Source organism: Nerophis lumbriciformis, linkage group LG04, assembly GCF_033978685.3.
Source record: "Nerophis lumbriciformis linkage group LG04, RoL_Nlum_v2.1, whole genome shotgun sequence".
NCBI lineage: Eukaryota > Metazoa > Chordata > Actinopteri > Syngnathiformes > Syngnathidae > Nerophis > Nerophis lumbriciformis.
Genome location: NC_084551.2, coordinates 48,582,501 through 48,595,668, shown reverse-complemented (window position 1 = coordinate 48,595,668; position 13,168 = coordinate 48,582,501). Strand labels below are relative to the sequence as shown.

The following is a 13,168-nucleotide window of genomic DNA, read 5'->3' as shown; positions in this document are numbered from 1 at the left end:
TCACAATATGAAAAGAATTGCAACTGCCAAATAGGAGAGGATGTAAAAGGGTGCCTAGAGGAACGCTTCGGTTATGCAAAAAACAAGTTAGGACCCCAGTGTTCTATGTTTGCTGGCAAGGTTACACTGTCAATGCAAGGATCTGCCAATGTGCTTACAGTGGTCCAAGTTCCTCTTTACAACAGGAGCACTCTAGTTTATTTTAGTAATATGCTGCAAAAATATTTTTCTTTAAGGTTTTCAACTGAACTGGGGGCTGGAGTGGTGTCATTCTCGGGTTCAGATTTGGCCCCTGGGTTGCCAGTTGAATAGCCCTGCTTTCCACGGTCTATGGCAGGGGTGTCAAACTCATTTTAGCTCAGGAGGAAAATATGTGCACACGCGGGCCAGACTATTAAAATCATGGCATTAAAACTAAAAAAATAAAGACAACTTCAGATTGTTTTCTTTGTCTTACTTTGGCCAAAAATGGAACAAACACATTCTGAAAATATTACAATAAAAATATAGAAAAAAATACCGGCAGCGGTAAAGTTTAGATCTATAAAGGAAAGAAGGACGTGAATGAATGTTGAATAAATGCACATATACATAAACGAGGAGAAGAACCATCCGGATTGTTATAAGTTGAAAAGCCAGCATCTGTGATGGTATGGGGGTGTATTAGTGCCCAAGACATGGGTAACTTACACATCTGTGAAGGCGCCATTAATGCTGAAAGGTACATACAGGTTTTGGAGCAACATAGCAACGTTACCATTGACGCCCCTGCTTATTTCAGCAAGACAATGCCATGCTACGTGTTACATCAACGTGGCTTCATAGTAAAAGAGTGCAGGTACTAGACTGGCCTGCCTGTAGTCCAGACCTGTCTCCCATTGAAAATGTGTGGCGCATTATGAAGCCTAAAATACCACAACGGAGACCCCCGGACTGTTGAACAACTTAAGCTGTACATCAAGCAAGAATGGGAAACAATTCTACCTGAGAAGCTTAAAAAATGTGTCTTCTCAGTTCCCAAACGTTTATTGAGTGTTGTTAAAAGGAAAGGCCATGTAACACAGTGGTGAACATGCCCTTTCCCAACTAATTTGACACGTGTTGCAGCCATGAAATTCTAAGTTAATTATTATTTGCAAAAAAAAAAATAAAGTTTATGAGTTTGAACATCAAATATGTTGTCTTTGTAGTGCATTCAATTGAATATGGGTTGAAAAGGATTTGCAAATTTATATTTATATTACGTCTAACACAATATCCCAACTCATACGGAAACGGGGTTTGTAGATATTGGGTTTCACTACGTAAAAGCGCTTTGAGTCACTAGAGAAAAGCGCTATATAAATATAAATCACTTCACTTAAACATTTGTTTTCTTTTGTATTATTTTTTTTTATGAATTAAGTAACGTTTATGACAACCTTTTTCCAAAACACAATATAGAATGTGAGATACAACAGGACAATCATTGTTTTCAAAACGGTTACAAAGAAGGGGGACCCCAAAACGTTACTATGGGACCCCATTTTTATGACTTGATGACATTTTGAAAATTCCTAACGCCAACACTGATGGAGTTTTGGTGCGTGTAAAACAGCAGCAGGCGGCTGTGGCCTGCGGACCGGTTCTAATACTAATCAAATATCATATTGGGGGCCATAGAAAATTCATTAACATAGACCATATCTGAGTTACTGTGTAGAAATATGGGGAAATAACTACAAAAGTACACTTCATTCATTAACGGTGTTACAAAAAAGATCAGTTAGAATAATACATAATGTTGGATATAGAGAACATACAAATCCTTTATTTATTGAATCAAAGATACTGAAATTCCACGACATAGTGAATTTGCAAACAGCTAAAATTATACACAAAGCAAACTATAACCTGCTACCCAAGAATATACAACAATACTTCACAAAAAAAGAGGAGAAATATAATCTTAGAGAAAAATTTAATTTAAAACATTTGTACGCACGTACAACACTTAAGACCTTCAGTATATCAGTACGTGGAACTAAATTATGGAATGGATTAAGCAAAGCATCAAGAAACTCTTCAAACTTAAAGTGTTCACAAAGTACAAAGAAGAAGAACCATGATAAACATTCTGAATTTATTTAATTCATCCATTCTTTCACTCTCAAAATAATCTTACTTATCTCATCATATGAAATATAACTTACTTCACCAATTATTATCTATTTACTTATTTTTATTGTGATTACTTATGGAGTATATTGTGAATAAATTGAGAACAGGAAGTGAACTAAAGTTTTGGCAACTGTTATGTAAAAGAAAAGGGGTAGGATTAAATAAGCTCTGCTTCTTCCTACTCCTTTTCGAACATGTTGAAAAGAGAAACTGGAAATTGTGATGTATCATGTTGTATGCTTGCATGTTCGAAATAAACTCAAACTCAACTCAACTCAACTCAACCCCTAGTCCAGGGGTCGGCAACCCGCGGCTCCGGAGCCGCATGCGGCTCTTTGATCACTCTGAAGCGGCTCAGCAGCTTACTTGCCGAACCCCCCAATTTTCCCGTGAGACTTCCAGATTTCAGTGCCTCTCGCAGAAAACTCCCGGGATTAATATTCACCTATTTTCACCCTTACAGCTATAATAAGGGCGTGCCATGATGGTACAACATTTGGCGCCCTCTACAACCTGTATTAACAGCTTGCCAGCCCAACACTTGTTATACAAAATACATCTTCTGCTTGCACAGGTACGCGACAGCAATGCATACTTGGTCAACAGCCACACAAGTTACACTGACGGTGACCATATAAAACAACTTTAACACTCTTACTAATAATGCGCCACACTTTGAACCAAAACCAAACAAGAATGACAAACACATTTCGGGAGAACATCTGCACCTTAACACAACATAAACACAACAGAACAAACACCCAGAATCCCATTCAGCCCTGACTCTTCCGGCTACATTATACACCCCTGCTACCACCAAACCCCGCCCCCACCCCAAGCCTGCTCCCTCACACATCAATCCCCCCCCCCCCCCCCCCTCTCTCTGTGCGTCGGTTGAGGTGGGCGGGGTTTGGTAGGGGGGGTGTATAATGTATCCCGGAAGAGTTAGGGCTGCATGGGATTCTGGGTATTTGTCCTGTTGTGTTTATGTTGTGTTACGGTGCAGATGTTCTCCCGAAATGTGTTTGTCATTCTTGTTTGGTGTGGGTTCACAGTGTGGCGCATTATTAGTAAGAGTGTTAAAGTTTTTTTTATACCGCCACCGTCAGTGTAACCTGTGTGGTTGTTGAACAAGTATGCCTTGCTGTCACCTACTTGAGCTAGCGGAAGCCCCATACAACGTGTGGCTGCTCAGGCACGCTGATTTTAGTGGGTGCTATATGCTGTGCCATCACGGCACGCTGTATGCAGTGTTAATTCATTTAAAATTTCAAATATTTTTGCAGCTCCCATTGTTTTTTATAATTTGTGAAACTGGTCAAAATGGCTCTTTGACTGGTAAAGGTTGCCGACCCCTGCCCTAGTCTATGGTAATGTTTCCCTTTAGCGGATGGTTCCAAACGTTTAATAAGGGATCTTCAGTAATTTTTCTTGAGAACCGAACATTTTTCCCATCATTTTGAGATTCTGGTAAGATAATTTAGCATGATACACCAGGCAACGCTGATAAAAAAAGCATGTTTGAGCAGTAATCCCAAGAATGTACCTCGTTTGTGGCAGGTCTTCAGCAGGTGGTTTACAGGCTTGTAGGGGAGTCCGGCGAGCTTGGCGCCAGTGCTGCCTAGTCTCGCCCGGCCCAGGGGGCTGCCATTCTGCTCCATGCGGGGAAGCTTGGCCGGCGGGGCCTTGGCGTCCACGATGCTGTTGACCAGCTCGGGGTTCTCCTTGCCCAAACACGTCTCGCTGAGATGGTCCATCATTCTCAGCACCTCGACTCACTATCACCTGCGGAGAAATAGGGAACAAGTATGAGCGCACTGGCTGTCAATCCGCCTCGGCTGCTGACTTTTCCGTGCCGCTGTAATGTTCCCTTTTTTTAGCGCATGTATTATGTATGGATGTCCCGCTAGAGATTCCCACGCGAGGTGAGCCAAACAAGCCTCGGTTTTAGCGCGAACGCATTAATTTGCAGGGAGATTCCACTTGAACGCACACGAGGAACAAGATTCTGCATCGGAGCACGCAGAGCTGAGGGTTGGCGCACGGGCGGTTGTGGGGAACCTTCAGCTTCTGAGTCACTTCATCCGGCTTTAAACTCGAGACGCAACTGGCGAGGGGATCTTGCAATGTCACGTCCCACGGCGGCCCAACTTTACAGGTGTGGACGTTTATTTTTAGCTCGTGCAACTTTAGAGGCAAAAGCAACCGAAAAAAGGCTGCTGCTGACTCATGGAGTCTTAGGACGTCCTCACATTTGGCAAATCCTGCAGTGCTTGGGTCCAACTAACACCTAAATTCCGGCACATTTGGCGCGTGTGAGCGCACTGATTTGCACACAGGCTCAGTACACTTCCCCTGCTTCGGCACCGTCGGAAGACGACTCCATGCACATGCACGAACACACACGCAGCTTAGAGGAAACAGACTGACTGTAGGGCGATAATAATAATAATAATTAGAGATGTCCGATAATATCGGACTGCCGATATCGGCCGATAAATGCTGTGAAATTATTGGTATCGGTTTCAAAAAGTGGGCAGCACGGTAGAAGAGGGGTTAGTGCGTCTGCCTCACAATACGAAGGTGCTAAGTAGTCTGGGGTTCAATCCCAGGCTCGGGATCTTTCTGTGTGGAGTTTGCATGTTCTCCCCGTGACTGCGTGGGTTCCCTCCGGGTACTCCGGCTTCCTCCCACCTCCAAAGACATGCACCTGGGGATAGGTTGATTGGCAACACTAAATTGGCCCTAGTGTGTGAATGTGAGTGTGAATGTTGTCTGTCTATCTGTGTTGGCCCTGCGATGAGGTGGCGACTTGTCCAGGGTGTACCCCGCCTTCCGCCCGATTGTAGCTGAGATAGGCTCCAGCGCCCCCCGCGACCCCAAAGGGAATAAGCGGTAGAAAATGGATGGATGGATGGGTTTCAAAAAGTAAAATGTATGACTTTTTAAAACACCGCTGTACGGAGTGGTACACGGACGTAGGGAGAAGTACAGAGCGCCAATAAACCTTAAAGACACTGCCTTTGTGTGCCGGCCAAATCACATATAATCTACGGCTTTTCACACACACACAAGTGAATGCAAGCATACTTGGTCAACGGCCACACAGGTCGCACTGAGGGTGGCCGTATAAACAACTTTAACACTGTTACAAATATGCGCCACACTGTGAACCCACACCAAACAAGAATGACAAACACATTTCGGGAGAACATCCGCACCGTAACACAACATAAACACAACAGAACAAATACCCTGAACCCCTTGCAGCACTAACTCTTCCACATACATACATACATACATACATACATATACACACACTTATATATATATATATATATATATATATATATATATATATATATATATATATACATAAATATACACACATATATATACATATACACACCCATATATATATATATGTATATATATATATATATATATATATATATATATATATATATATATATATATATATATATATATATATATATGTATATATTTATACACATACATACATACATACATATGCATACATACATACATATACATACATACATACATACATACATACATACATACATACATATATATATATATATATATATATATATTACTTTTATTTTATTATTTTTTTAATAAAAAAATCACTTTTTAAAAAGACGTTTTCAGGCCATCTTAATGCAACCAGAAGGACTTTTTCTAACTGGTTTTGAAAAAGTTTCATTATATTTATTATACCAATAATACATTGCAAGAATCGGTTTGAATCGAGAATGGATTCTAAATTGAATTGTCACCTCAGGAATCGGAATCGAATGGATTTGTAAAAACCTCAGCAATTGCCATTTTTAATAAAATGTAGCATATAGTTCTAACTTATATCTGTCAGTAGACTCGATATGGAAGCGCTAAAAACTACAACATGGCAGACGAGGAGAAGACACAGTCGAAAGAGGCTTGGCCTGGAGGAGGGTTTCGGCACGTAAATAAGACAACGCATCCAGAAGAGACGTCAGAAAGCAGCTTGAAGATGGTCTGTAAAACATAATCGATGCAATATTTGGACTAAAGGACCACCATTACATGTTATGTAGACCACAAGGAAGTGTTTTAAAATGTAGAAAAATAAATCATAATGACCCCCAAAAAAAGTTTATAGGGCCATTTTATTTGATATTGAAGGAATATATTAATATGTAAGACTCAATTATGTTTGTACTATTTGACCCCAAACTTAAATTCAATTTGATTCATGTTTTGAACTAAATCTAATTTATGGGAAAGACATTTTTCTTTTTTTTTCTTCCTGCAAAATAACAAATTTTTAAGACAATTAAAACTTTTGCTATAAAACCATTCATGCAATGTCAGAATGTTACACACGATCATTGTTTTAAATGTTTTATTTAAATGTATGCCATTTATTTGCTCAAAACAGTTTTATCTAAAGTACTGACGTTTTTTGGGTTTTTTTGGAATTTGCATTGACCTGACCGCTGACCGTAAAGCAACCTGCTCCGCCTTTCAGGTAACTATCTGCGGTTAAGGTAAAGGCATATGTGCAGTCAAAATAAATGGATTATTATGAATTTGCAAATAATAAATGCGATAATGTTTTGCGATTAATTGCATGAGTTAACGTGTTCACTCTGACAGCCCTAATTAAAACGTAATATTCAACGTGTGTGCCTTGCAAGACTGGTGTGTTAACAGGGGGGTGACGTTTTTAAGGGAAAATGTGCTATTACCGTATTTTTTGGACTATAAGGCGCACTTAAAATCATTTTATTTTCTCAAAACTCGACAGTGCGCCTTATAACCCAGTGCGCCTAATGTACGGGATAATTTTGGTTGTGCTAACCAACCTCAAAGCTATTTTATTTGGCATATGGTGTAATGTTAAGTGTGACCAGTCGATGGCAGTCACACATAGAGATACGTGTTGACTGCAATATGATGGCAGTCACACATAAGAGATTCATGTAGACTGCAATATGACTCAAGTAAACAACACCAAAATGTTACATGTTCCATTGAAAGTATAGAACATTACACAGGGCGCTCAAAAATCCATCACAATGTTTTAATATGACTTTGGTAAGCTATGAAGCCGCACCGCTTGATGGATTGTACTGTGCTTCAACATAGGAGTATTATTATGGTGTGTGTATAAGGTAAGACATATCATCTGGCGTTTTCTTTCGCAATATTATTCAAAAGCAACTTTTCTTACCTTCTAGTACCTGCTGATCTGTATTTGGGATCAGCATAAGTCCTGAAAATTTGCGCGAGTGCGTCTTTGTAGTCTGTGCCGACACCGTAGTCCCCGCTGTTGCCATTTCTAATATAAAATAGTGTAAAGTAAACTTGCCATGAAAACGCTAAAACATACCGGTGTAGTGCGTTTACATTATTCACCCAAGGAACTTTAGTTATTAGAGAGTTACGGACAGACTCGTGAGCCGCGGATGAGGAGATGCTGCTCCGTTATTGATTGAAGTAAAGTCTGAATATCATTAAAACACTTAGCACCATATTTTGACACTTCTTCCACCCCCGTCCTTGCACGCTACACCGCTACAACAAAGACGATGAGGAGAAGACGCTGCCGAAGGTGAGCCACGTAAATAAGACCGCCCACAAAACGGCGCATCCTGAAGTGACTGTCAGAAAGCAGCTTAAAGATGATCTGTAAAACATCATCTATGCAACATTTTGACCAAAGAACCACCATTACATGTTATGTAGACCTGTGATTTTCAACCTTTTTTGAGCCAAGGCACATTTTTTGTGTTGACAAAATCCGGAGGCACACCACCAGCAGAAATCATTAAACAACGAAACTCAGTTGACAGTAAAAAGTTGTTGTCGCAATTGTTGGATATGACTTTAAACCATAACCAACCATGCATCAATATAACTCTTGTCTCAAAGTAGGTGTACTCTCACCACCTGTCAAATCACGCCGTGACTTATTTGGAGTTGTTTGCTGTTTTCCTGTGTGTAGTGTTTTAGTTCTTGTCTTGCGCTCCAATTTTGGTGGCTTTTTCTCTTTTTTTGGTATTTTCCTGGAGCAGTTTCAGGTCTTCCTTTGAGCGATATTTCCCGCATCTACTATGTTTTTATCCTTCTTCGTGGGGACTTTGTCGATTGTCATGTAATGTTCGGATGTTACATTGTGGACACCATCTTTGCTCCACAGTAAGTCTTTGCTGTCATCCAGCATTCTGTTTTTGTTTACTTTGTAGCCAGTTCAGTTTTAGTTTCGTTCTGCATAGCCTTCCCTAAGCTTTAATGCCTTTTCTTAGGGGCACTCACCTTTTATTTATTTTTGGTTTTAGCATTAGACAGCCTTTTACCTCTACGCTGCCTCCCGCTGTTTCCGAAATCTACAAAGCAATTAGCTACCTGCTGCCACCTACTGATATGGAAGAGTATTACACGGTTACTCTGCCGAGCTCTCGACAGCACCAACACTCAACAACAACACATCATTTACAGACTATAATTACTGGTTTGCAAAAAACATTTTTTACCCCAAATCGGTGAAATTAGATAATCTCCCACGGCACACTAGACTGTATCTCACGGCACACTAGTGTGCCGCGGCACAGTGGTTGAAAAACACTGATGTAGACCACAAGGAAGTATTTTCAATTTAGAAAAAAATAATAATAATATGACCCCTTTAATGTGCTTTATAATCCGGTGCGCCTTTTGTGTGAAAATAGACCTGACAATACCCGCTCATCGGCAATGCGCCTTATAATCCGGTGCGCCCTATGGTCCGGAAAATATGGTTTATTATTAACAGCGACTGAGCAGGAAGGGGCTAGAAATATGTTTGTAATAAAGTTCATACGAAGCACACTGTCATTCATTCATTGACATTTTACATGGGCCTCTTCATGCAAATTAGGGGGCCCCCACCAGATCGCGGGTCCCCACGCACAGCAGGCGATCTGCCTGTAGGGAGGGCCACACGATATATTGATTTATTTTTATTTTTACCACTTCTCTTTTTTCTATGCAGTACTCTGATGTGTAATGTATTTCCCTACTCAGATTTGTGTCATAACTAGTATAGCAATAATTAGATAATATAATAGTTATTAGAATTGTTCTGCTATAACTACTTTAGCCAATCAGAAGCCTGGACAAAGTCATTCAGGCACAAAAGCAACACGGTAATTCGAGAAAAGAAGAATCATACAAAAGGATTGGTGGTAAAACGACACCTGAATCTCATACTTCAGTTTAACAAAACAATAACTGATTCCATTTACTCCTTAGGAAAGTTCTTTGGAGAACCAACATGACAACCAACATGTACCACACAGCAAAATACAGGTTTTGAACCCGTGTTGGTGCAGACATGGCCATTAAGCTGTAGGAGTCATGGTGCATGTCAGTGCATCATGTTAATACACTGCTGCTGTCAAAGAGGACAAACTTGACCACCCCCGCGTTGAAAGATCATCAACTCCTCCATTCATAACATGCAATGAGCCAAGTAATTCCCAGCAATTAGGAGAGAAGTGGGGGTGGGTTTGTGCAAAAGGGAATCCAGACCCGGATGAACATCAGATCCAGGTCAGGATTTTTGAATTAAAAAAAAAAAAGGTTGTAGCAGCCTGCAATGGAAGGTTTTGACTTGAGTGGACGAGTTAAAGAAACCGACATGAAACACGGCTGATTGGACTTCTGTCTTCAGCAAGGTGGTCAGAAAAAACAATGAAAACAAACAACAGGATGATTTGTTTGCGCGTTCGGACTACGCACTTTTTATGGCAGGTGTACAGCGGGCAGCACGAGGATGCTGAAAAGGCTCAGGTGCAGTGTTGCCAATTTAGTAATGTCTTCGCTCTATTTAGCCAGTATTAAAGGGGAATTGCACTTTACTTGGAATTGTGCCTATCATTCAAAATCACTATGAGAGACAAGATTCTAAAGATTAAAAAAATGCTCGCAAGATGCAACTAACATTTCAGCTAATGAGAGTCACCTGTGCTGCCTTCAAAGACCTCTAAAACAACTTCAAAACCCTCCATCAATGTTTTAAATACACAACTTGAGTATATACATATACATATACATATATATACATATATATATATATATATATATATATATATATATATATATATATATATATATATATATATATACATACAAACTGTATATACATATACATACATACATACATACATAAGTATATGCATTAGGGATGTCCGATAATGGATTTTTGCCGATATCCAACTTTGTCCAACTCTTTAATTACCGATACCGATATCAACCGATATATGCAGTCGTGGAATTAACACATTGTTATGCTTAATTTGGACAACCGGATATGGTGAAGATAAGGTACTTTTTTTTAAAATTAATAAAATAAGATAAATAAATTAAAAACATTTTCTTGAATAAAAAATAAAGTAAAACAATATAAAAACAGTTACATAGAAACTAGTAATTAATGAAAATTTGTAAAATTAACTGTTAAAGGTTAGTACTATTAGTGGACCAGCAGCACGCACAATCATGTGTGCTTACGGACTGTATCCCTTGCAGACTGTATTGATATATATTGATATATAATGTAGGAACCAGAATATTAATAACAGAAAGAAACAACCCTTTTGTGTGAATGAGGGTGAATGGGGGAGGAAAGTTTTTTGGGTTGGTGCACTAATTGTAAGTGCATCTTGTGTTTTTTTATGTTGATTTAATAAAAAATAATAATAATGAAAAAATAAAAAAAATAAAAAAAACGATACCGATAATAATAAAAAAACGATACCGATAATTTCCGATATTACATTTTAACGCATTTATCGGCCAATATTATCGGACATCTCTAATATGCATATATATATATATATATATATATATATATATATATATATATATATATATATATATATATATATATATATACATACACTTATACACACATAGTACACACATGTACATCCATATAATTTATATATATATATATATATATATATATGTATATATATATATATATATATATATATATATATATATATATATATATATATACACACATATATATACATACACACATTATATATGTATACATACATACATACATACATACATACACACACATACATACATATACATACATACACACATTATATATGTATATATACACATACATACATACATACATATATGAAAACACACACACATACACACATTATATATGTATACATACATACATGCATACATACATACTAGGGCTGCAACTAACGATTAGTTTGATAATCGATTAATCTGTCGATTATTACTTCGATTAATCGATTCATAATCGGATAAAAAGAGACAAACTACATTTCTATCCTTTCCAGTATTTTATTGGGGGAAAAAACAGCATACTGGCACCATACTTATTTTGATTATTGTTTCTTCAGCTGTTTGTACATGTTGCAGTTTATAAATAAAGGTTTATAAAAAAAATAAAAAATACAAATACAAATAAATAAATAAATATAATATATATATATATATATATATATATATATATAATTGCCTCTGCGCATGCGTATAGCATAGATCCAACGAATCGATGACTAAATTAATCGCCAACTATTTTAATAATCGATTTTAATCGATTTAATTGATTAGTTGTTGCAGCCCTATTACATACATACATACACATATATATCATTTTATATATATATATATATATATATATATATATATATATATATATATATATATATTATATACATACATACATAATGTTTTACAGGCACATTCATAACAATGTGTAATATGTATGTATTTACCATATTTTAATAATTTTAAGCATTACTGGAACATCTTTCCTGGGCACATCGATTTCAGTGCTCATAGAAACGCACTTGCTACTTCCGTCAACAAACGTGTGTGTTCATTAATCGTGGCAGACTTCATAATAGATGACGAAGACGACTATTTTTGGACAAATGAGGATTCACAACCTTATCTTTTTTAACCTGAATATACGGAGACATAACTGTTGGTTATAGAAGATGAGCGAGCATGAAGAGAGGGTGAAACATGCGGGGCAGACTTGGTGTTGCAAATGTGGAGATTGCAACGCTATGCCGACAGAAATGGGGTGCTTCTGCTGCAATGAGTGGCACACAATGTTACTATGAGGCTTCTTTTATCTGGCAAGGTGGACAATGTTCAATGAAACTGCATCACAGCGAAGGACGGACTGTTTGTGCTAACAAACCACGAAGTGGTAGAATACATTTTCCACCATACTGTACCCAAAATCAACTGGAAACATCCCCGGCCAGCTTGACCAAACACACAACTATCCAACGAGTAAGTCACTATAATGTTGATCATGACACATGCAGCACATCATGCTTACAACTACATACACTGTGGAGCTCGCCGTGTACAAACAAAACATGAAATATGAGCTAATACTTTACAGACACTGTAATATGATTGTTCATGTATTTCAGTCGGTACAGATTGGTGTCCTACGGCATTACAAACTCAAAAGCCGACGCAGAAGCTTGTTTACCTCTTGATAATGCCGTAGCAGTATGAGACTGTGTCTCTGACTACGTTTACCGGTACATAGCAGACCAAACCAGATTTTTTCAAAATCAAATTTTTACCAGCTAACTGTTTACACTGCAAGTAAAATGTGATCTTTATCAGACTCCAGTGTAAACATGCAGAGGCCCAAATGTGGCCCCAAAGTGCCCTCGACGTCACATGGATGTGCAGTTCGATAAAATGACAACAAAGAATGTGACCGGATTCTGTAAATGAACAAGGAAGTCGCTACTACTACTACAACAAAACAAACCAAAAGTCACCACACCTTAAAAATACGTGTTTTTTAATGTGAAAATAAATTAAATAATATAATGTATGAATAGATATGTATAGCGGAACATATTTGGGAGGGTTCAAATCTTTTTATGGCTGTAGGGGCAACACGGACATCAGCGTGGATCTACGTCAG

At 38.2% G+C, this 13,168-nt stretch overlaps 1 protein-coding gene across 7 annotated transcripts in view; it reads right to left on the bottom strand.

The window, feature by feature from the left end:
* The window catches only part of satb1b (SATB homeobox 1b), a 250,029-nt gene that overhangs the window by 186,247 nt on the left and 50,614 nt on the right, over positions 1-13,168 (bottom strand). For all 7 annotated transcript variants that reach the window (XM_061956591.2, XM_061956583.2, XM_061956599.2 and 4 more), the window contains exon 2: positions 3,707-3,945. In XM_061956591.2, coding sequence (XP_061812575.1) covers positions 3,707-3,920 — 214 coding nt within the window. In that variant the 5' untranslated portion in view covers positions 3,921-3,945. The remainder of the gene's footprint in view (positions 1-3,706; positions 3,946-13,168) is intronic.